This window comes from Gastrolobium bilobum, unplaced genomic scaffold (assembly GCF_033153095.1).
Source record: "Gastrolobium bilobum isolate Gb01-03AN ecotype WA unplaced genomic scaffold, APGP_CSIRO_Gbil_v1 utg3828, whole genome shotgun sequence".
Taxonomy (NCBI): Eukaryota; Viridiplantae; Streptophyta; class Magnoliopsida; order Fabales; family Fabaceae; genus Gastrolobium; species Gastrolobium bilobum.
The window spans coordinates 273,107-293,953 of record NW_026898686.1 but is presented as its reverse complement, the minus strand read 5'-3'; the positions used below and the strand labels follow the sequence as shown (position 1 = coordinate 293,953).

The following is a 20,847-nucleotide window of genomic DNA, read 5'->3' as shown; positions in this document are numbered from 1 at the left end:
TCATCGCAACCGCTGCTGTCACCGCCAGCGCCAGTATCGCCATCACCATGCCACTGGCACCACCACCACCACGACGCCACCACTACCATCACCACCACTGTCACCAACTAACATCACCATTATCGCGACCACTACCGCCACCGCCGCCACCACCAACCACCACCACCACCATCGTCACAACCATTACCGTCACTACCACCACCATCGCCACCATTACACCACTCTTGCCAATACCATCACCATGTTATCGCCACCACTGTCACCTTCCACCACTGCCACCGCTGCAGCCACTGCCACCACCACCACCACCACCATGATGTCATCACAACCACCGCTACCATTGTTGCAGCCACTGCCGTCACCTCCACCACCATCATCCCAACCACTACCACGTCACCGCCACCATTACCACCGCCATCGCCGCAGCCACTGCCGTCACAACCACCACCACTATCATCACCACGTCACTCCCATCACCATTATTGTATTGCCGCCGCCACCACCACCACAACCACACCATATGGAAAGGAAAGTGATGATCCGAATTTTTTTTATATTTAATAGGAATTATTTTTTATTATTTTATTTGTTATGTTATCAAACACAATTCTCATTCTCGGAATAAAAATAGAACATGTTATCAAACACATTGTTTTTCTCAGAAACTGTTCCAAGGCACAGAAATATAAAAGAATTATTTCTTTTCAGAAACAGTGCTAGGGAATAAAATGGTTGTCATGCACACCCTTAATATAACAGCTTCCAAATGACATTCTAAGGTGATTTTGTAGGCAATTTGTGACACTGAATATTGGGTTCAAGTTTTCAAAAGACAGTTAGCTAAATCAGTGTTTTAAAACTCCGCTCCACCTCCCGGGTTGACCCGGGTCAACCCTGACCCCTCCCCTCTGAGGGTTGGGGTCACAAGTTGGACCATATATGCATATCGATCCTTCTGACCCGCAAAATCGGGCCGGATTTCAGTGACTCCCGGGTCAGAAGGGTCAAAGGGGTCATTGCATGTTTTTTTAAAAAAAATTCTATGAAACAACATTGTTTTATTAAAAAAATAAATAAAAATGCTTGCAAACCTAAATCTAATTGTTCTATTCTATCCTAGTGACCTAAATATTTTCAATCTTCACCTCACTGCCGTGAATCTTCTAGAAAAGGTAAGAATTTTACCCCTTCAAATGAAATCCTTATAGTTGTTGATGGAAAACAAAAACTCATTCTTACTTCCTTTAAATTTTCATGTCAGAGAGCTTCTCAAAAGAGGCAGAACCGGGTCAGTGTAGTGACCTCATTAGCATATGAATTTTGTACCTTGATATCTTGATACTTTAATTAGGTTGTATAATATTGACTTGCGGTTGTAATTGGTGAATTATGTTAAGTATATTTTGAATCTTTGATGATTGGTGATTTGTTTTTTAATATTTTCATATATGATATATCTATTTATATTTTTTTAATATATAAAACCGGGTTAGCGTAGTGACCCCCTGACCCTCCGGTTGGACCCGTGACTCCGTGACCCCTGACCTCAGCCGGGTCGATGGTCGGGCCGAGTTTTTAAACACTGAGTTAAACCTTCTTCATAATGATTCTGTATATTACCAAGTTGTGGAAAGTCACATCAATTCTCTTTAAAAAAACAAAAAAATTATTATGACAGAAACTTTATAGTATTAAATTCAAGTGTCTTTGATGAACTATTAAATAAGTCTCTTGGTGTATACTTATATTCAAGTGTAGAGGTGTGTTAGTGTCTAAGTGTGAGGTCTTAAATAGAGAGGAAAGGAGAAGGAGGAGCAAGGGTCATCCAATGTGGCACTTCAAAGTAAAGGTGAGATGGTTTTTTTAATGTGAAATAGCCATCTTCGGAAATGTATATCTAACACCAGAGGATTCAACTCAAAAATTTGAATAATCAAATTAAAGTATCATAAGATAAGAACACACTGTTTAAATTTGAGGACGATCCAACAGCTAAATAAAGAGATCTCCCTCTTTCAATCTCACTGTCTGACAGGTCATGAACTGCCTCTAAATGTGCTTTAGAGGCAATTAAAATAATCGCCCCTAATGAATATTTAAAGGCGGTTATTAAATAATCACCTCTAATTGGTGCATTTAGAGGCGGTTATACCCTAACCGCCTTTAAAATGTTGTAGAGACGGTTAAAATAATCGCCCCTAAGTGTAAGTTGAAAATATAATAACCCTGATTTGTAAAACGTCTAATTGCAGGGATTAATTATTTAATCATGGATAATTAAATGAATTAAGTGAGAGGCTTAATAAAAGAATTAGATTAAATATTAATCAAACACATTTTAGATAAAATAAGTCGAAGGCTTAGTTTAATCAATGTGGAATGCGTTTAGGTAGAAATACACCTTTTAAGTGAGCAACTGGGCTTAAGTGAGATAAAATGGTAATTAGCCAAATTATACCCGAAATGGGTAAATAATATTGTGGGACATTATTTAATGTCATTGGCAAGGTCTAAAATCACATTAGATGAATTAAATGTGGTTTTATGAATTAATTAGATGAATGGATATAGGGGTCTTTAATGAAGATGTTGCTTTAATAAAGTGATTAAAAGTTAAACACTTAGATGTTTTCCACCACACTTCATCTTAATCGTGCTTCTTTTTTCCTTGACCGAAACCATTGTTGTAAAGCTTGAAAATACAACATCTTTGATACTCAATAGAACCACTTGGTATAAGAAGCAAAAGTTCTTAGATTTCTATCCTTAGTAAAATCTATAATCTAGATATCCTTAAAAAACTTGGTGTGGGGAGATATTTCACCAAGAAAGTGGTGACACACCCTTGGAAGAGGGGCCAAGAGTGTTGCATTTCTTCCTTTGAACGTTGGAGAACATTAGGTAAGACGATGTTAAGAAGTTAGGCTTTCATCAAGTTTTATGAAGATCCAAAGTTAGGCTTTCATATTGAATATGTAGCTTGAATGTGAGTGGTTGGAGCATGATTTAGGCTTAACTCATGTTGAGAAAAGTGTTGGATGATGATTTTAATTGTGAAAATGTGTTGAGAAAATTATTTGGGTAATCCTTCACATTTTCAAAAATTTCATGCTTAAATGTGAGATTTCTTGAGTTGCAAGTACTCTAGGTTGGTTGGTTTGTAATTAATGTGTTCATATTGTTTCTTGGATGAGGACTTGTGAACCATTGTTAAATGAGCAAGCCTTTGATGAACCAATGGACCTAGGCATTGATACTTGAATCATTCAAGTATAGGTAAGTTTCCAACATTATAGAATGATGTGTTGGATTGCCTTAGAGTGATGTGAATATATATTTATATCCATATGTTTACAATTGATTGGGTTGTAATATTGACTGCAATTCACCTTGTTGATTAGGTGTAAATTTTGGTAGCAAGACTATTTTGTTGTTGCTTTGGAATAAAGCTAGATTGGTGAGAATTTGCTTGGCTGAGAAGGAAAGCTTATTCGTTGAGAACCTGACAGGTAAGTTTTTGAATTTTGGGATTTATTTTTTGACTGTTCCCCAAGCTCGTGGGGTTTTGGTTTATCTGGTTGTGCAATAAATTTAATGTAATGCATGTTGTGAGGTGTAAGAGAGATTCTTACACGGGTATGTGGCAAGACGGTTCTTGCGTAAGTCATACACTGTTCTTTGGCCCTAGGAGTTTGTCTTAAGTGTCATGTTTAAGGTATGTTTACCACGATGGATGGCCAGGACACTGTCATTTATATTCTGAGGATAGTGCGAGGCAGTAGCAGGAATATTGAATAGTTAATTTGTACACTTTGCATGCATGCATGCATACATACATTATTATGTTATTTGTTGCTTATTGCTTGAAGTGAATTTTGGGGTGGAGCGATCCTCTAAAGACCTGTAGTTTACTAAGATGTTTATCTCACCCCATGTTTGGGGATCCTCTTTTAGGTACTGATGGTGCTGGAGCATCTGTTGGCAGGAGGCCACGGTAAATATCGATTATTGTATGCTATTGCTGTTGTTATTTTGAGATGCATGCCATTTTGCATCATCACATGTAATGTTTTATTTTGAGAGCGTGTGATATATATTTTGGGATTTAGCCAATGATCATTGTATTAGCATTTGTCATATTGTTTATGGCAATGACTTTGATAATGTGTTGTAATTGCTAAGTTCTTTTGGAGGATTATAATTGATATATTTGGACTTTATGTTATTTATATTTGATATATGTAAGAGATGTATGTTGATATTCAGATAGGGATCCATGGATGGACCATGTGATTAAGCCTAGATTTTGTTGTATGTATGCTTTAATAATTGAACATAAGGTTTATTAGGTCCAATGTGAGTTTGGGAGGAAATCCCATAGCCTTTAGTGCAACAAAATGCTGTCAAAATGCTTCTGCCCAGGGGAGGAACCGATTCCCACGAAACAGGGGACAAAAACTTGGCTACTGCCAAGAATTTTTACACATAGGAATCTGTTTTCACCAGGAGGGATCGATTCTCGAGAATTTGTTCCCATATGGAGGGAATTGATTCCCTAGTTCAAGAATCTGTTCTCGTAAGGAAGGGAATATGTTCCCTCAGGACAGGGGAGGTATGTAAGCTACTGCCACCCATTTTTTAAGAGGTGGGAATCAATTCCCATCAAGGAGGAATCGTCCCCAACATGAAAAATGATTTTTTGTGAATTCTAAGTGAAGTAATCAAATGTTTTTATCATGTATTGTTTGAACACTTATTGTAAAGCATGATATATATATATATATTAAAAGGGTTGATTATCTCACTACTAAAATAAAGGAAAGTGTGTTTTACAACCTTAGGTTCATGGTATTACCTAGAAGGGGAGTTGTAAATTAATGTTAATGCTTTCGAATTATGCATGTTTCACAACTATAGTATTTGAATTAATTGATTACGAAATTCGTTAGTTGGTAATATTATGAAAAAAAGTTTATTCATAATTCTAAATTCAATTACTGTGATTGTAATTGCGCTTTAATACCATATGCAATGATAACAAGCCGATTCGGCAACGGGGTTTTACAAGAGGCGGTTTGAGGGAAATCGCCGCAAAACGCTGGTTTTCTTGTAGTGAATGAATCTCCCCTTCTATCTCAAGTGTTACTTTGTTATGTGCTCTTACATTCTTCCCTTTGCCCTTATTTCCTTTTGCAATTCTTATAGTTCCAAATATTCACAAGCTAGTCTTTACTTAATTGCCATAGTAGTTGGCCCGAATGATGGGATAATAGCAACGACAGATCTCGTGCTTGATGTTGTCGCAACTATTGCTGATCTCATGCAAGATTTCAAGCTATGTAATTATCATTCTCTCATCATTGTTTATGTTTGTGAACCTAGGAACAACCATAAATTATGAACTTTCTTTAATATTGGGTCACATAATGACCTTTATGAAGCAGCATAGGCTGTTATATCTAGGGGAAATGGCCATACTAGGTGTTAAGGGGCTTTTTGTGCTTCGAAAGCATTGCCTAGCCGTATTTGGTGGTTTCTTTGTGGCGGCCCTAAGTTATTGATCTTTTGAGGGATGTGATTTCCAACAAGTTCTTGTTGGAGAGGCCAATATCCTATCTTGGTAAGATCTGATTTAGGGTCGGAATCAAATCGAACCATGAAGCTTGGATTGGTAGGGGTAAATCGAAAGAGTTTGCATTCTAACTACAATTATAACTTTTGGCCTAGTGATAAGCGCTCGATCCAACAATTATCACAATATATAGCTATCTCAATGGCAATGGAAATTCTTTTTTTACTTTGGTGCTTACCTACCATTTGATATGTTTATTAGAAGTGTAACTTATTTGTATGGGAGCGATTAGAAAAAAGGATGTTAAGGGTTATGCTGGACAAGTTATATGGATAATTCTTTCTGCACCACAAACAAGTATCCAAAAAAGTAATAATAAAGAATTGAAGTATGTGATGGACAAAGTACTAATTATTAAGCCAAAAGTTGTAGTTATTAGCTACGGTATAAATTTTTTTACTTTTCCTTATCAGTCCAAGCAATACGATTCAATACTTCGACCCATCTTAGGCTCACCAAGTTAAGGTGTTGGCTCACCAACAGTCCCTCAATACTTGCCTTCCGCAAAGTGTCATCCCGAATAATCGAATCCATGACTTGGAGTACCAAATGATGAATCGAGAACTTACCAATTAGCCAAGAGCTTTAATTGTTAATTTGGACACAATTTTTTTTATCTACCCTTATCAGCCATACGTCATGGTTTAATCTGACTCCTATCCATACTAGGTCTTGTCAAGGTGATCCCACTAATAATATAATATTAAAAATAATAAAAAATGAAGTAAAGAAAATCTATGAAAAATTAATAAAAAACTAACATCTGGTCTTGAAAAGAAATTCAACCTTTCATTAAGAAAAGATTCAAAGATTAGGAAAGAAACAACTCATACAAACAACTTTCATCTTTTGGTGGTTGTGAAGATCGAGAGTGAACTAAACAAATTAAAAGATTGAGAAAAATGTTATTTAAACAAATAAAAATACTTCATCAATGATTACTTAAAACTTTTAATACACATCATTAGCAAATTTTTTTCCAAAGAATAACATTAAAATGAAAGGGAACACTCATCATGGTAAAAAATTTTAAAATAAGAACTAATTTATAAGGTAGAGGGGAAATTAATTACTATGATACCAAATGGAATTTAAATTATATCTGCAATTAGACTTTACTAATCAAATGGTAATGTTTAATTAACATAATTTGTGAGTAAGTCATTCTTAATTTTTAAAGTTCAATTGAATAAATTTAAAAATAAGATTGGTGACAAAATCATGTTTTTGAAGTCAATAAGTTGATTTACATGCTAATGTCTAGCAAGAAAATAGCTTCACATCCTTCCTATTACCATCTTTGGGAGTGGTTTAAAGCCTTAATCTTAGATTCGTCCCGAACAGGATACCTCCCACAGAGAATACATGTGGTTTATAAAAAAAATAAAATAAATAACTTCACATAGTTTGGGCTACATTAATAAGTTTTGAATTGATTTATACATTATTTTAATAATCACCATTAAATTTTTTGTGATAATATATAACAGCTCTTTTAATCAAGGAGATGTATAATAAAAGGACTAAGGGCCCGTTTGGATGAACTTTTAAACAAATGACTTTTTATGCATTGCTTGTTTTAAAAGAACTTTTTCTAAAAGATAAAATTATTTTATGTTTGGATGTATAATATGAAAATCACTTTTGTATAAAAATGAGTATAGTAATAACATGTAGAGTAAAAGCAAAAACATTGCTTACTTTGTATAGTATATTAGATCACTAGCGGACCTATATTGTTGCAAGTGTGTGCAAGTGCAGACACTAACTTTTGAAAAGAAAAGAAAAAGTAGTCAGTGAATGATTATTCCATTGTATCACATTTTCTCCGGCTGTCTTAATTTTTGTATATTTATCATCTCGATTTGGTGGCGGAGCCAAGATTTCATTTTAGCTAGGGCCAAAAAATTTGACACATCAAATTATCAAAACATTTATCGTAATTACACAAATCTATTAGGAAAAAAGTTTACCATAAATTCTAGCATATTTATCTAAATTATTTACTAAATAATGTCACATAATATTGAAAATTCAAATAAACAATAGGCCACTATTATATATCAAAGCAAACATATAAAAACCATTTTAGTTTGCATCCATATTAATTTCCCCCTTGTGTCCCTTTGTAAATCCCAAAAGTTTCTGAACCCTTCATCAAGTTTTATGCAATATGATTATGCAGGCAGTGTCATAAGAAGCAGGGAATTGAAAAATTACAGAAAGAGAGGAGGGAGGATTGTGTGTGGGTTGCCATTATTGCCATTTGGTGTTGATCCATGGGCACCCACCATTGACTCACAGAGCATTGCTTCCCAGCTATTTGCGTTTTCCTTGTTTCCTTACATCCGCTTCTTATACTTCATTACCGTTCCGGATACTATTTATTTAGGCCCACCAGATGGGCCCAATCACTTAAAGCCCATATCTAGAACCTTCTAGAAGGCACCCATGGCAAGCCATAGAGGCTCACCATTGGGACATTCCCCTTCCTGCACAGCTTCTCCTCTACACTGACATGAGTAGCATGTCTTGTCTTAGGACAGCAGAGGGTTGGTCTTCCCCAAAAGAGGACTCTCCTCTCTAAATACCCCCCTCACACATGGAGGGGCGATCATCTTCTTCTTCCCTACTCCCTTCATATGTTGTCATACACACACACTCCCCCCTTGAGCACATACATGGGAAGCTCCACTAGTGCCTTGGTCTCTACCATGGTTACTGTGGACACCCTTATATCAATATACTTCACCCTCACAGGAGACATCTATGTACCACAAACAGTACAATTACCAAGTCCAAGACTGCTCCAAACCTCACCCTCTTTGGTTTCTATTTTTTGCTTGCCTTTGTTGGCGCCACAAGTCAGTTTATTTTTCTCTTTTTATTTTACTTCATGCTTTTTTCTTGCTTTCTTTAAAAATGTCAACTTTGCTGAATTGCTGAATAATTCAAATTGCATCCCACAAAACATGAAATTCTAGGTAACAGTGAAAGCCCAACCGAAGCAAAGAAAGCTAAGTCTAAGACACCTCGGAAACCAAAAGAAACCCTTCTGAAGCAGAGTCTCTCTCTTTCGATGTTGCATTCTCAGCGTTTCATAACTTTTATATTTTCAACCTAATTTTTATTTAATATTTTTGAATTTGCAGAATCTCCAGCTGAGTTCTTTGCAGAGAACAAGAACATCGCAGGATTTGATAATGTAAGCATAATTATAAAATAAGGTGAAGAAAATCAAAATAACGAGAACATACAGAGAGAACAACTACATTTTTGGTGAAGAAAATAAAAATAACGAGAACATATCTTTAGATCATAATCTTTAGATGAGAGAGAAATATAAATGTTAATTAAAATTCTGATGTAATGATATTTTAAAGTGGTAGGCAAATATAGGTAGAAAAAATGGTAGGTAGAATAATCTATCCCAATACTAATATAACCTTGCAATAAGTTAGCATTACACAAACACATTGACTTTTGCCTCAAAACAATGTCATTTTAGACTCATCGAAAATAATTTATCTCTGTTGACCGGAGAAATCGTTTATCCTTCATTTTAATTTTGAAACCATAATAAGTTGCGGTCATTCAACCTAATAATACGCCATTAAGCCGTCATCACCACATCACTCAAGTGGGCATTGATCTCATTTATACCAAGTATGAAAACATCTACGAAATTGTAGGCCTAATTTTCTACCCACAAGTTTCGGTTAATTTCGCAATAATAATAATAATAATAATACATTATTACACTCTGACTTTGATCTCGTCAGAGGTCAACACAACTCTTGACCTTCACCTCCTAAGTGGAAAGAACTCTGTTTCAGTCTAATGACACCAACCCACTGCGGCAATGTCACTGCTTCTCAATCCATGGCAGGATCAATTTTGTTGAAATTGTTTGCGTAATAACCAAAGCAAATATATCTAAATAATTAACAATTGGGACATGTAAGAAACTATAACTAAAGAACCGTTCAGTTATTTGTTTTCGATCTCAAACAATTTTTCTTTTTTTCTTTTCTTTTTTGGATTAAATTCATAAAACTCCGTTCAGTTGACCATTCGTCTATCCTAGCAATTTGTCTTTTTGATTAAATTATACTAGACACTGCAATTTTTTTTTAAGGTGGTGTTTAGTTGGGAGCTTTTCAGTGGATATCTATCTTTCTCAAGTATGACTTTTAGAAACACCATATTTGTTTCAACGTTTTTCACCAAAAACCCATCTATCCAATTTGTCTGGATTTATGAGAAACATAGATATCCGCACTGTTTAGAAACCCAATTTGAAGGTGGGATTTTTCGGAAAACCGGTTATCTGGCTTTTAATGCACTGTTGATTTCATAAAGTTACCTAATTTTTTCATTAAAGTTTTTCCCCACCAAACAACTTTTTTTTATATTTTTCTACCTATCTCACTTTATCTATCTTTCCAATCATTTCTCTATCTATCTCATTTTCCTACTATTCTAAAAAAAATTTCTGAACCAAACGCCCCCTAATGGTAAAATAACATACTTTTCTGTTAGTTTGGAGCATAATTCAGATCATGCGAACAAATAAAAAAAATAAGTGGAATAATTTGCATTTATAAAAAAGTGTTATTTTATATGTTTCGTTTAAGAATGATGAAAATAATAATAATAATAATAAAATATCGTAACATAAATTGCACATAAAATTTAATTGGAGGTACTTTACTTATTTTACTTCTTTTTGTGTACAGATCGATGACAATAAAGTATCAATTCCATTATCAAAGAGATGAAGTAACAATATATTTTGTAAACAGAAAGTACGCATAATAAACTTGTTATGTTGAAAAGGGAAAAAAGAGAGATAAATTTCCAAATCAAAAGTTTGTCATGTTAAATGGCATATGTATATCTTCACAATTTTTTTTTTTTTTTTTTAAAATGACATATGTATACAAAATTTGCAAGCTGATTGACGGAATGAAACTTAAGGGAAAACATTGGTATGATCATAAAAGTTAAGGAATGGAATAACAAATTAAAAGTAAAGAAATAAATCAAGGAACAAAAGATGTAATTTTATCCATGGTTCAATCCGAGTCAAATGGAGCAGTATTTTCACCCTGGCACTCTGTAGTGTGAGTTAACTTGAAAAATTATTTTTTCAAATATATAATATTTAATTTTATCTTCTATAATACACAAATTTAAAAGTATTCAGTGAAAAAAAAAAAGTAGACTTTATATAATTTGGATTGTCTCAATATATTTTAGGTAAAGTCTAAATTAAATTAGCACTAATATCTCTTCACATGTCCACTAGAATGATGGTTGCTGTACATACTATTAGGTATGAAATATCCCTTCAGATAAACACCATGTAGCATGAAAATAATTTTTTTCCAAATTATATAGATGTAAAGTGATATGTGTAAATGTTTGTGGGTGACATTATTCTATCTACTAAAACCAGATATTCTAATTAAACTGAGTTAACTACGTAAAAAATAAGTTATACTTAATAAGATTCCAATATTATATTATAAAATCAAGAGATGTTCTAAATATAGTTTAATTTAGACGTAATTAAGTGGTTTCGCACACGATCAAACTTCAAAATATATGACAAAACATACATTCTCGTGCCCATTTTTGTTTACCGAGCAAAAAATAATATTAATTATTGATTCTAAGTCAGACACATGTTCCATGAAAGAGACCAGACGCCGAAGAAAAGTTGACAAAAGAACAAGTAAAAATATTCCATGTATTTCCAATTTGTAGTACCTACCAACATCACACAAACTAAAAGTTAATTTGGCCATTTTGCACCATCATATACTATTGGAGCCAAATCCATAAATTTTTCATGCCCCACTCTTTCCCATTACTCTCACTATATAAACACACATTAACTCCAACCATTAAACCAACACCACCAACCAAATCATACTTTGCATTTCACACATTCCCTTGCACCTGTGAGACAATAAGAATATATATAGTACCATGGCTGCTAAGTTTGCACAGGGACTTATCATACTAGTTATCACTGCTTCAATGTTTGCAGTGTGCATGGCCAACAAGGACTGGTCCTCTGGTTTCAACTATTCCGATGGGTGGTCTAGGTTCGGGAATCAATGCAAGAACAAAACACAAGCACAATCCAAGCAGATACTCGTGGGTGGTTCGGAGCATTGGCACTTTGGCTTCAACTATACCGATTGGGCCTTCAAGAATGGTCCATTTTACATCAACGATACTCTTGGTGAGCTTATTCAGTTCTCTCTTCTTCATTTTGATGCATGTCACACAAGTTTTAAGGATAAGAATAAAGAAGAGAAAATTAAATTTTTTAGGGATATGATATTATTACTACCAAATAATGTTACTACCAATGTTACTACTACATCTTAACTGTTGATTTCCGTCAATCAACGGTTATTATTTTCACAAATCAAACTCATTAATTAATTATTAATTTGCAATAAATGATAACCGTTGATTGACGAAAATCAACTGTTAAGATATGGTAGTAACATTGGTAATAATATTATTCTATCATAATTTCTTATTAGAATAATAAGGGTTATAAACTTATAACAATTGAATTCTAGACCACTTGATTATAGAAGATATGATACTATGTTATGAACCAACAATTTTAAAACTTAAACACCAAGACACATGTTAGAGAGACAAAATAAAATCATCCAAGGTCTATCACTTTATTGAGTTGAAATGATTGTTTAATATGATATAAGAGCCAATGTGACTAATTGTCATTCGACTAACTGAGTTCAATGGTTTTATATTAGGGATTCAAACTTCTCTAGTTGCAAGAGAAGTTTTGATTTTCCTATAAATAGAACAAAGGGTGGGCCTTATTTTTTTTTTTAAAAAGTGAAGCACAAATTTCAAAGTGAGACAAATATGAGAATACACTTATCCTATAACATAGAAGTGTTTTTCCCAACGATGCATAAATGATTTTTATATTACATCTTTTAATACTAACCGCTATCAAAGGATGCTAATCTATTTGCAAGAATTTGTGGTGTAGTTTTCAAGTATGATGCTCCAAACGCCACCACTTTCCCACACAGCGTGTACATGTTTCAAAATTTCTGGAGCTTCTTGAATTGTGACCTTAAAAGGGCTAAGATGCTGGCGAATCCCACACAAGGTGGAGGGGAGGGCTTCAAGTTTGTGTTGAAGAAGTGGCAGCCTCATTACTTCGCCTGTGGTGAGAGAAATGGATTCCATTGCAACAATGGGACCATGAGGTTTGCTGTGATGCCAATGCTTCGTCCTTTCTGGCCCTGGCCATGAGAAAATTGAAGCAACAAGTAGCTACAGCTCTTGCAAACACTTATGGGGCTTGTTATAGTTTTGGTTTTCTTATATATGTTTGAAGCTTTTAGCAAATAAAACGTTGTGGTCTAAGGTTGGTTGATTTTGATCAATTTATTTATACTTTTCAATATTGTAATGCAATCTGATATATTGTTAAAAAGTTTATAGGGTGAACAAATGTTGAAGGAGTTGTTGCTTGCTTCTGTTTTGACATGTCCAACAAATGTGACTTTGATAATTTATATATTGAAAAAACTTTAGTTTTGATGAATGTTTGGCTTAATAGTTAATTCTTTCCTCAATTACTAGGAGTTAGCTTCAGCCCATGTTAAGTACTCAATTAATCACTAAATATTACAATTGGAAATGTAATATTGTCTACTCTTTGATGATACATCGACTATGTTTTGGTCAGACTTGGAAGTCAAACGCTAGACAAGCAATACTGAATTGTTATTCATTCCTTTTTGGAATCCTGATTTTGATAGCAAAAAGGACACTTTTCTGATTCTGATTTTGTCCTTGTCGATCTCAACTTTAATAAAATGGCTTAGAGCTTTCAACTTAGTTTTAATTAAATTAATGGGGATGGATGCTTGTGGGAACATGTTCTGGAAGGGAAATAACCTGAGAGATAGGGGATGAAGACGGGATAAAGTAGAGGATGAAGTTTTGGCAAACACTTGAACTTCACAACAAGGTTTCTTAATCCACCAATCAAAATGAACAATTATTGATAATTCTATAAAAAAGAGAGTTATTATGTCTTAGTGTTTTGCTAATTCCTTAAATTCTTTATAAATTGTCAAAACTTGGTGCTTTTTTTTATAATATTTATAGCTTCTTGTGCTTTCCTGTTGAATTTGATTTGTAACTAAATTGGATTTAATTATATAGGATTCACGACCTCATTGGAGTATATATATATATATATATATATATATATATATATATATATATAGAGGTATGATCTTTTGACACCAGTGTCAAATTTGAAATTTGACACCTCATCTGTGAGCCGTTAGATCAAAAAATATCAACGACTCTTATTTGTAAACATGTGACACCATTGATCTTTTTTGATCTAACGGCTCTCAGACGAGGTGTCAAACTTCAAATTTAACACTGGTGTCAAAGCATCTTATCCAATATATATATATATATATATATATATATATATATATATATATATATATATAGGGAGGATCCTTTGACACCGGTGTCAAATTTGAAGTTTGACACCTCATCAGAGAGCCGTTAGATCAAAAAAGATCAATGGTGTCACATGCTTACAAATCAGAGTCGTTGATATTTTTTGATCTAACGGCTCTCAGATGAGATGTCAAACTTTAAATTTGACACCGGTGTCAAATGATCTTACCTCATATATATATATATATATATATATTGAGTAATCTCAAAAATATTCTCTAACCGTAATCGAAAACTATTCTTCAACGAATGCTATCCCTTTCGAGATAGCTCCTCCAAATTCTTTTTTTCAATTCTCGGGACTAGAACTCAAGACATCTAATTAAATAACTCAGATTTTTTATCACACGTGCCAAAGGAATTTGGCATTGAAGCATATTTTTTTTTTTTGATAACCATTGAAGCATATTTTTATCTTAAAATAAACGTTCACCGTGTCAAAAGAATAAAAAGAATCAAGCTAAATCTAAGTCAATAAAAATGAAGTCAAAATATAAATCCATGTCAACTATTTTTTTTTTTTTTTGGTGAAAAAATCCATGTCAACTTTATTAGGCTCAATGGAGCAAATTTGGAACCGTAGACCTTAAATGAGAATTATTTAATTAATAATTAATACAAATGTTTAATCCATTTGTTTTTCATTTTTTCACCAAATTAAGATAAAATTTAATTAAAAAAATTATCAAGCCTAAAATAAAGACATCATTCTCCCCTCCTCCACTAGCGTATGGGTTGAAGGGTTTTAGTTACAAAGAGGAGTAACGATGCATTGTATCTGTGGCAGAGCCACAATGGTTTTGCTAAAACCCCAAATTCGCAATCACCGTTGTGTTTCACTTTCAACACAGTGTCGTTCCAGCGACGACGCCATTTTGGGAGAGAAAGCAATCTTATACCTGAAACGACATCCTTCAAACCTAGCATCAATAGTTCCCCACTTCACTCCACAAGCAGCTTCCCACGTTCTCCTCAATTCCCAATTCCACAAACCCACACTCATCAAGTTCCTCAATTGGGCCAAACCCTACCCTTTCTTCACCCCTCAATGCAAGTGCCTCGCTCTCCACCTCCTCACCCGCTTCAACCTCTTCAACTCCGCCCAATCCCTCGCCGAGGAACTCGCCGACGAGCTCCCCGACCCCACCGGCGCCGTCGTCTTCCGCCACCTCCACGACTCCTACCACTCCTGCAACTCCACCTCCTCCGTCTTCGATTTAATCGTCAAAACCTACTCTCGCCTCAACCTCATCGATAAAGCCATCAACATCCTCAACCTCGCTAAACGACACGGCTTCATGCCTGGCGTTTTAAGCTACAACTCAATCCTCGATTCGGTTCTGAAATCCAACTCAAAACGCTGCGTTCAAAGCGCAAAGTGCGTTTTCGCAGACATGATACGAAACGGCGTGTCGCCGAACGTGTACACTTACAACGTCATGATACGCGGCGTCGTTGCTTATGGGAGCTTGGAAACGGGTTTCCGTTTAATGCGCGAGATGGAGAGGAAAGGTTGTTCCCCCAACGCGGTCACTTACAACACGCTGATACACGCGTCTTGCAAGTGGAAGCGTATACGGGAAGCGTTTCGGTTATTGAGAGAAATGTCGTCGTTCGGCGTTTCGCCGAATTTGGTGTCGTATAATGCTGTCATCAACGGTTTGTGTTTGCAAGGGAAAACGACGGAGACTAAAGAGGTTCTCGAGGAGATGAAACGCAAGGGAATTTCTCCTGATGAGGTCACTTATAACACGCTTGTGAATGGTTTTTGTAAAGAGGGAAATTTCCATCACGCGTTTTGTCTTCATTCGGAGATGAAATTGAAGGGTTTATCTCCCAATGTTGTTACTTATACGACGTTGATCAATAGCATGTGTAAGTCCAAGAATCTAACACGCGCGATGGAGCTTTTGGATCAGATGCGTCTCAGGGGATTGTTTCCCAATGAGAGAACTTACACTACTTTAGTTGATGGATTCTGCAAACAAGGGTTGCTCAATGAAGCTTATAAGGTTTTGAGTGAAATGGTTGTTAGTGGATTCTCGCCGTCGGTTATAACTTACAATTCAGTTATCCATGGATATTGCTTTCTTGGGAGGGTTGATGAAGCCGTTGGGATTTTAACGGATATGGTTACGAGGGGTTTGTTTCCTGATGTTGTTAGTTACAGTACCGTTATATCCGGGTTTTGCAGGAACCGAGAGTTGGAGAAAGCTTTTGGGATGAAGGTGGAGATGGTTGAAAAGGAAATCATGCCTGATGCTGTTACTTATTCGTCGCTCATACAAGGTCTCTGTTTGCAGCGAAAGCTGTCGGAAGCTTTCGATCTCTTCCGAGAGATGCTGCGTCGCGGTCTTAAACCGGACGAGGTTACTTATACTAGTTTGATGAATGGTTATTGTGTTGAAGGTGAATTAAGTAAGGCTATTGGTTTGCATGATGAGATGGTAAGGAAGGGTTTTTTGCCTGATGATGTTACCTATAGTGTGCTTATCAATGGACTTAATAAGAAAGCCAGGACAATAGAAGCGAAGAAGCTTCTTCTCAAGTTGTTTTACGACGAGTCCGTGCCGAATGACGTGACTTACAATACTCTGATAGAAAACTGCATTGATAATGAATTTAAGAGTGTGGTGGCTCTTGTCAAAGGATTCTGCATGAAGGGCTTGATGGATGAAGCGGATCGAGTTTTCAAGACAATGCTTCAGAGGAATTATAAGCCTGATGGAGCAGTTTATAATTTAATAGTACATGGACATTGTAGATGTGGAAATGTTCGTAAGGCGTATAAATTGTACATGGAGATGGTGCGTTGTGGTTTTGTTTCTCATGCTGTGACTGTAATTGCTCTTGTTAAAGCTCTATCTAGGGAAGGGATGAATGATGAGCTGAGTCGGGTAATGCGAAACATATTGAGGAGCTGTAGGCTCGATGACGCTGAGGTAGCTAAAGTACTTGTTGAAATTAACTTTAAAGAAGGTAACATGGATGCTGTTTTAAATGTGCTAACTGAAATGGCCAATGATGGCCTGCTACCTGATGGTGGAAAGTATTCATATGCTCCAGCAAGTACCTAATATCTTCTTTGTTTTAAATGTGTTGAAATGTGTTATCTTTAAATTTGAACTGACCCTTCTTGCTAACATCTAGCATGATTGGACTTGGAGATTTACATTGTGGAAATGAAATTCTCCATTGCTAGGAAAATAATTTATCATTTCTTTTCTGGAGCTCCACAATAATCAAAGATCACCTTCTTGACTAGGTAAATCATCTCCTATATCTATCTTCTTTATGAATTCCTAAAACAAAATTTACTTGTGAGGTATTGCTTGTCATTGAGTTTTTCTTTTTTACTTTCCATTCTTGCCTTAATGTTATTACACTAACCATAAGGATGAAATGGAGTGGTCATTTCCTTCCTAATAATGCCAAAGATGTTAAAAGGATTGATGATTCCATTCCCATTCCCTTTCATTCAAATGCCATTCCAACAAACCAAATATGACCTTAATTTTGAATTGTTGGGCATGAAGTAACTTGCTATCAATCATAAATTTTTGTTTTTCTTAGTGTGTCCTTTAAGTGATAAGTTCTTGTAGTTGCTAATTTTCTTTCAAATTATTTGGGAATTATGTTTTATGAATTTTGGTAAATTTTGAAATTGTGCTGAAGTGGAGAAAGTTTTCTCTGGACATGATCCACCGTTTATTATAGCACTTGAATTATAAAATTTGAATCTTACCATCCTTGCAAAGCTCCGGGAATTAGATGCTTTTTATTTGTATTTTGTTCTGTTTCTGCTGAACAAATTTCGCTGGTAATAAGGTATGAGTGAAGGATATTAGGGACTCCTATTTTAGAGAGCTAGATGGGTTCAACTCAATTGTTTTATTAGTATGACACAGGTTCTTGATTTTCTTCCAGGTTTTGAATTTTAAAACATTGATGTCAAACTCCTGCTTTATTGGCTATTTTGATTTCTTATGGAGGCAAAAAAAATCTGGAGAATAGTGGTTTATTGTACTCTTCGAATCTTCGTTGCTCCTTTATTTCTTGGACATATTGAAATTTCTTCACAGCAGATGGAAATTCATGTACCAACTATCAAATATGTCCATTAATGTTATTGATGAAAACAAAGATGAATGGAAAAGTTAGACTAGCTGACAATGATAATCTGCATCTTGAAACCTCCAATAGCATTTAAAAGTTCAAACTGTCAAACATAATATTATATTGATCTATAAAATTATTGGTAACTTGGACTTATCCGTTCCACTTTTTGCACACGTTGTGGCATTTTATTTTACTTGCACCCATTACTTTTTTTTAACACTATTTAAATCAAAGATGGGATGATAATAAGATTGAAACTGTGATTTCATTTTCACCCTTTTTGTTGGCAGATAACTCAGCAATTGCAATTGAAAATGAAATATGGGTGGTCATAAGATTGCAAGATTTGACTGGACACAACAATCTGGTACAATGCTATGAATATGATGCATTTGAAGACCAAAATAATGTCGACATCGTGATGGAGTAAGTTTGTTATATTCGCTGCCCTTTTCAGATTATATCATATATAGTAGTAGTGCCATAACAATTATAGTGAAGTTTCATTTTCCTGAATATTTTGATAGGTTTACTAATAATCTCCCTTGCAGTATACTATTTAATAGAACCCTATGATCTTTACTCTTAATTTCTGATATCATAAGCTTTAAAATCTTTGTGGATTCTAATTTGAGTTATTCTATGTGCATTGCTTATGAGAGTGTTTTACTAGTTTTTTGGATATTAATTGGATCCTATTAATATTTCAGGTATTGAGGGTTTGCTCTTCACCATCATCCCTCTTTGGATTTATTAATTCAAATACCATGTTGAATTATAAGGAAACGATAAAAAATGGAGGAGAGATAATATTATTAATTTGATTATATGTGCTATAAAAGATTAATACATTTATTCGAGGTTAAGTACTAGTGTAGTACAACTCGTACAAGTTCAGTCCAATTAGACACATACAAATAATAAGAATATGGCAATGAGGGTTAGCTCAAATGCTTTTGGGTTCGATTCTTGCTGATGGTCCTCATTGGTAGCTTATTTGTAACAACTGTTATAAGCCCTTGTTGAAGTTTGTGGCATTCATTGACCTTAGAATGAGGCAACCTTCCTTCCCCCTAAATTCTTAAACAAAAAAGAAAATAATTGTTAATATCCCTACTGCCCATTGGTTCATGCCACTGGAATCCCTTTTATTTTTTACCCAAAAAAAATAAAGTTTGTTCTTAAACTACGATTATATTTGGATGGATGGAATAGAATATTTAGTTTTGGAGTGGAGTGGAGTGGAGTGTTAAAAGGAACTCGATTCATTGTTTGAGAGTTTTTTGTAATGGACTAATTGGTTGAGGGGAAGTTAAATCATTCCATATCACTTAAATATCTTGAATTTTCAAATCTTCCATTTTAGAGAGTTTGGAATAGAAAACATTTCAGATTATTATTGTTTAAATATTTTAGATAGTCATTCATGGTTTTAACTTTAACACTCTAATCCTTTTTCATATAATTTACTTCATTCCATTGATTACAATTGAAGCTTCCAAATATTAGAAAGGGCTCCTTATCATTCCTTCATTAAAACTTACAAATAATAAAGTGGTATTTTTTTAACATCTTTAGTCCATGTCATTTTAAACAACTCTAGTGAATTATTCAACTCCGTTTCATTCTAAACTCCTAAATATAGTCTTCATGGTAATAAAAATGTCTCTGACGGGTAAGTGAAGGCTCCCTTATTGTCCTCGCATTTTTTGTACCCTGAGAAGTTTGCTCATAAACTATATTTGGATAGATGGAATAGTGTTTAGTTTCGAGGGTTAAAAGGGACTCTATGTGAAGGCATTTCTCATTGGAAAAAGATGGAGGAATTGAAGGTATCTTTAAGTTTTACAACACATTTGGTTTTGATAAAAGTTATGAGAAAATTATTATTTTTTCCTCAAATGGTTTTGTTTATTTTAATTACAGAACAAGTTAATCTAAAGATACTCGCTAAATTATGATAAACCGTAATCAAAGTAAAATAATTAATGTGGACTTTAAATCTAGCTACCCTCCCACCATGTTTATGATTTGGCGTTTGCAAACCGTGAACTAAATATATTAAGCAATACTCCCCCCAAAATCTGTTTCTTCGATGCCAAATTAAATTAGTCAAACGTGACATGCTATTTGGTAGGTACAAGTACAACTAATATAAAATATTTTTTGGAGAAGTCATAGCTGTTAAATGGAGGGATAGAGATGTAATATGTGAGTTGTAGTCTCTATAAAAAACAATTAATATAAAATACATTAATGATAAATCTTTTTCAGAATTATTCATATAAAATGTCAATTATATATCTTTATTAATTTTTTTTTTATTTGCATCAGGGTATCCCCACAGCCGGTAGTTATGAGACTAATCCCCTGTTCCGGGTCAGCGCACAAAACAGTAAAGGGTTGGCCACAGAATGCTTTCCATTCACAAGAGTTGGGGATTGAACCCCCAACTACTTGCTTAAGGGATGAGATGTTGAACCATCACGCCCACCTATCTTGGTTAAAATATTTTTTCTTGGGGCAGGTTATATTTACAA

The 20,847-nt window shown here is 34.7% G+C and overlaps 2 protein-coding genes across 4 annotated transcripts; both read left to right on the top strand.

Moving 5' to 3' along the window:
* Positions 1 to 11,629: 11,629 nt before the first annotated feature.
* On the top strand, positions 11,630 to 12,952 carry LOC133318325 (uncharacterized). The gene is made up of 2 exons (XM_061520314.1): positions 11,630 to 11,888; positions 12,684 to 12,952. The coding sequence occupies exons 1-2, from the start codon at positions 11,630 to 11,632 to the stop codon at positions 12,950 to 12,952; spliced, it is 528 nt and encodes a 175-aa protein (XP_061376298.1).
* A 1,984-nt stretch (positions 12,953 to 14,936) lies between these two features.
* LOC133318337 (pentatricopeptide repeat-containing protein At5g39710) lies at positions 14,937 to 19,337 on the top strand. Of its 3 annotated transcripts, none has more exons than XM_061520325.1 (3): positions 14,937 to 17,130; positions 18,598 to 18,733; positions 19,018 to 19,337. In XM_061520325.1, the coding sequence occupies exons 1-2, from the start codon at positions 14,956 to 14,958 to the stop codon at positions 18,640 to 18,642; spliced, it is 2,220 nt and encodes a 739-aa protein (XP_061376309.1). In that variant the 5' UTR covers positions 14,937 to 14,955; the 3' UTR covers positions 18,643 to 18,733; positions 19,018 to 19,337. The 3 variants fall into 3 exon arrangements, with proteins under 3 accessions (XP_061376309.1, XP_061376310.1, XP_061376308.1); XM_061520326.1 differs by lacking the exon at positions 19,018 to 19,337 and adding an exon at positions 17,339 to 17,453 and having other exon boundaries at positions 14,937 to 17,167; positions 18,598 to 18,731; XM_061520324.1 differs by lacking the exon at positions 19,018 to 19,337 and having other exon boundaries at positions 14,937 to 17,453; positions 18,598 to 18,731.
* The last annotated feature ends 1,510 nt before the right edge of the window (positions 19,338 to 20,847 follow it).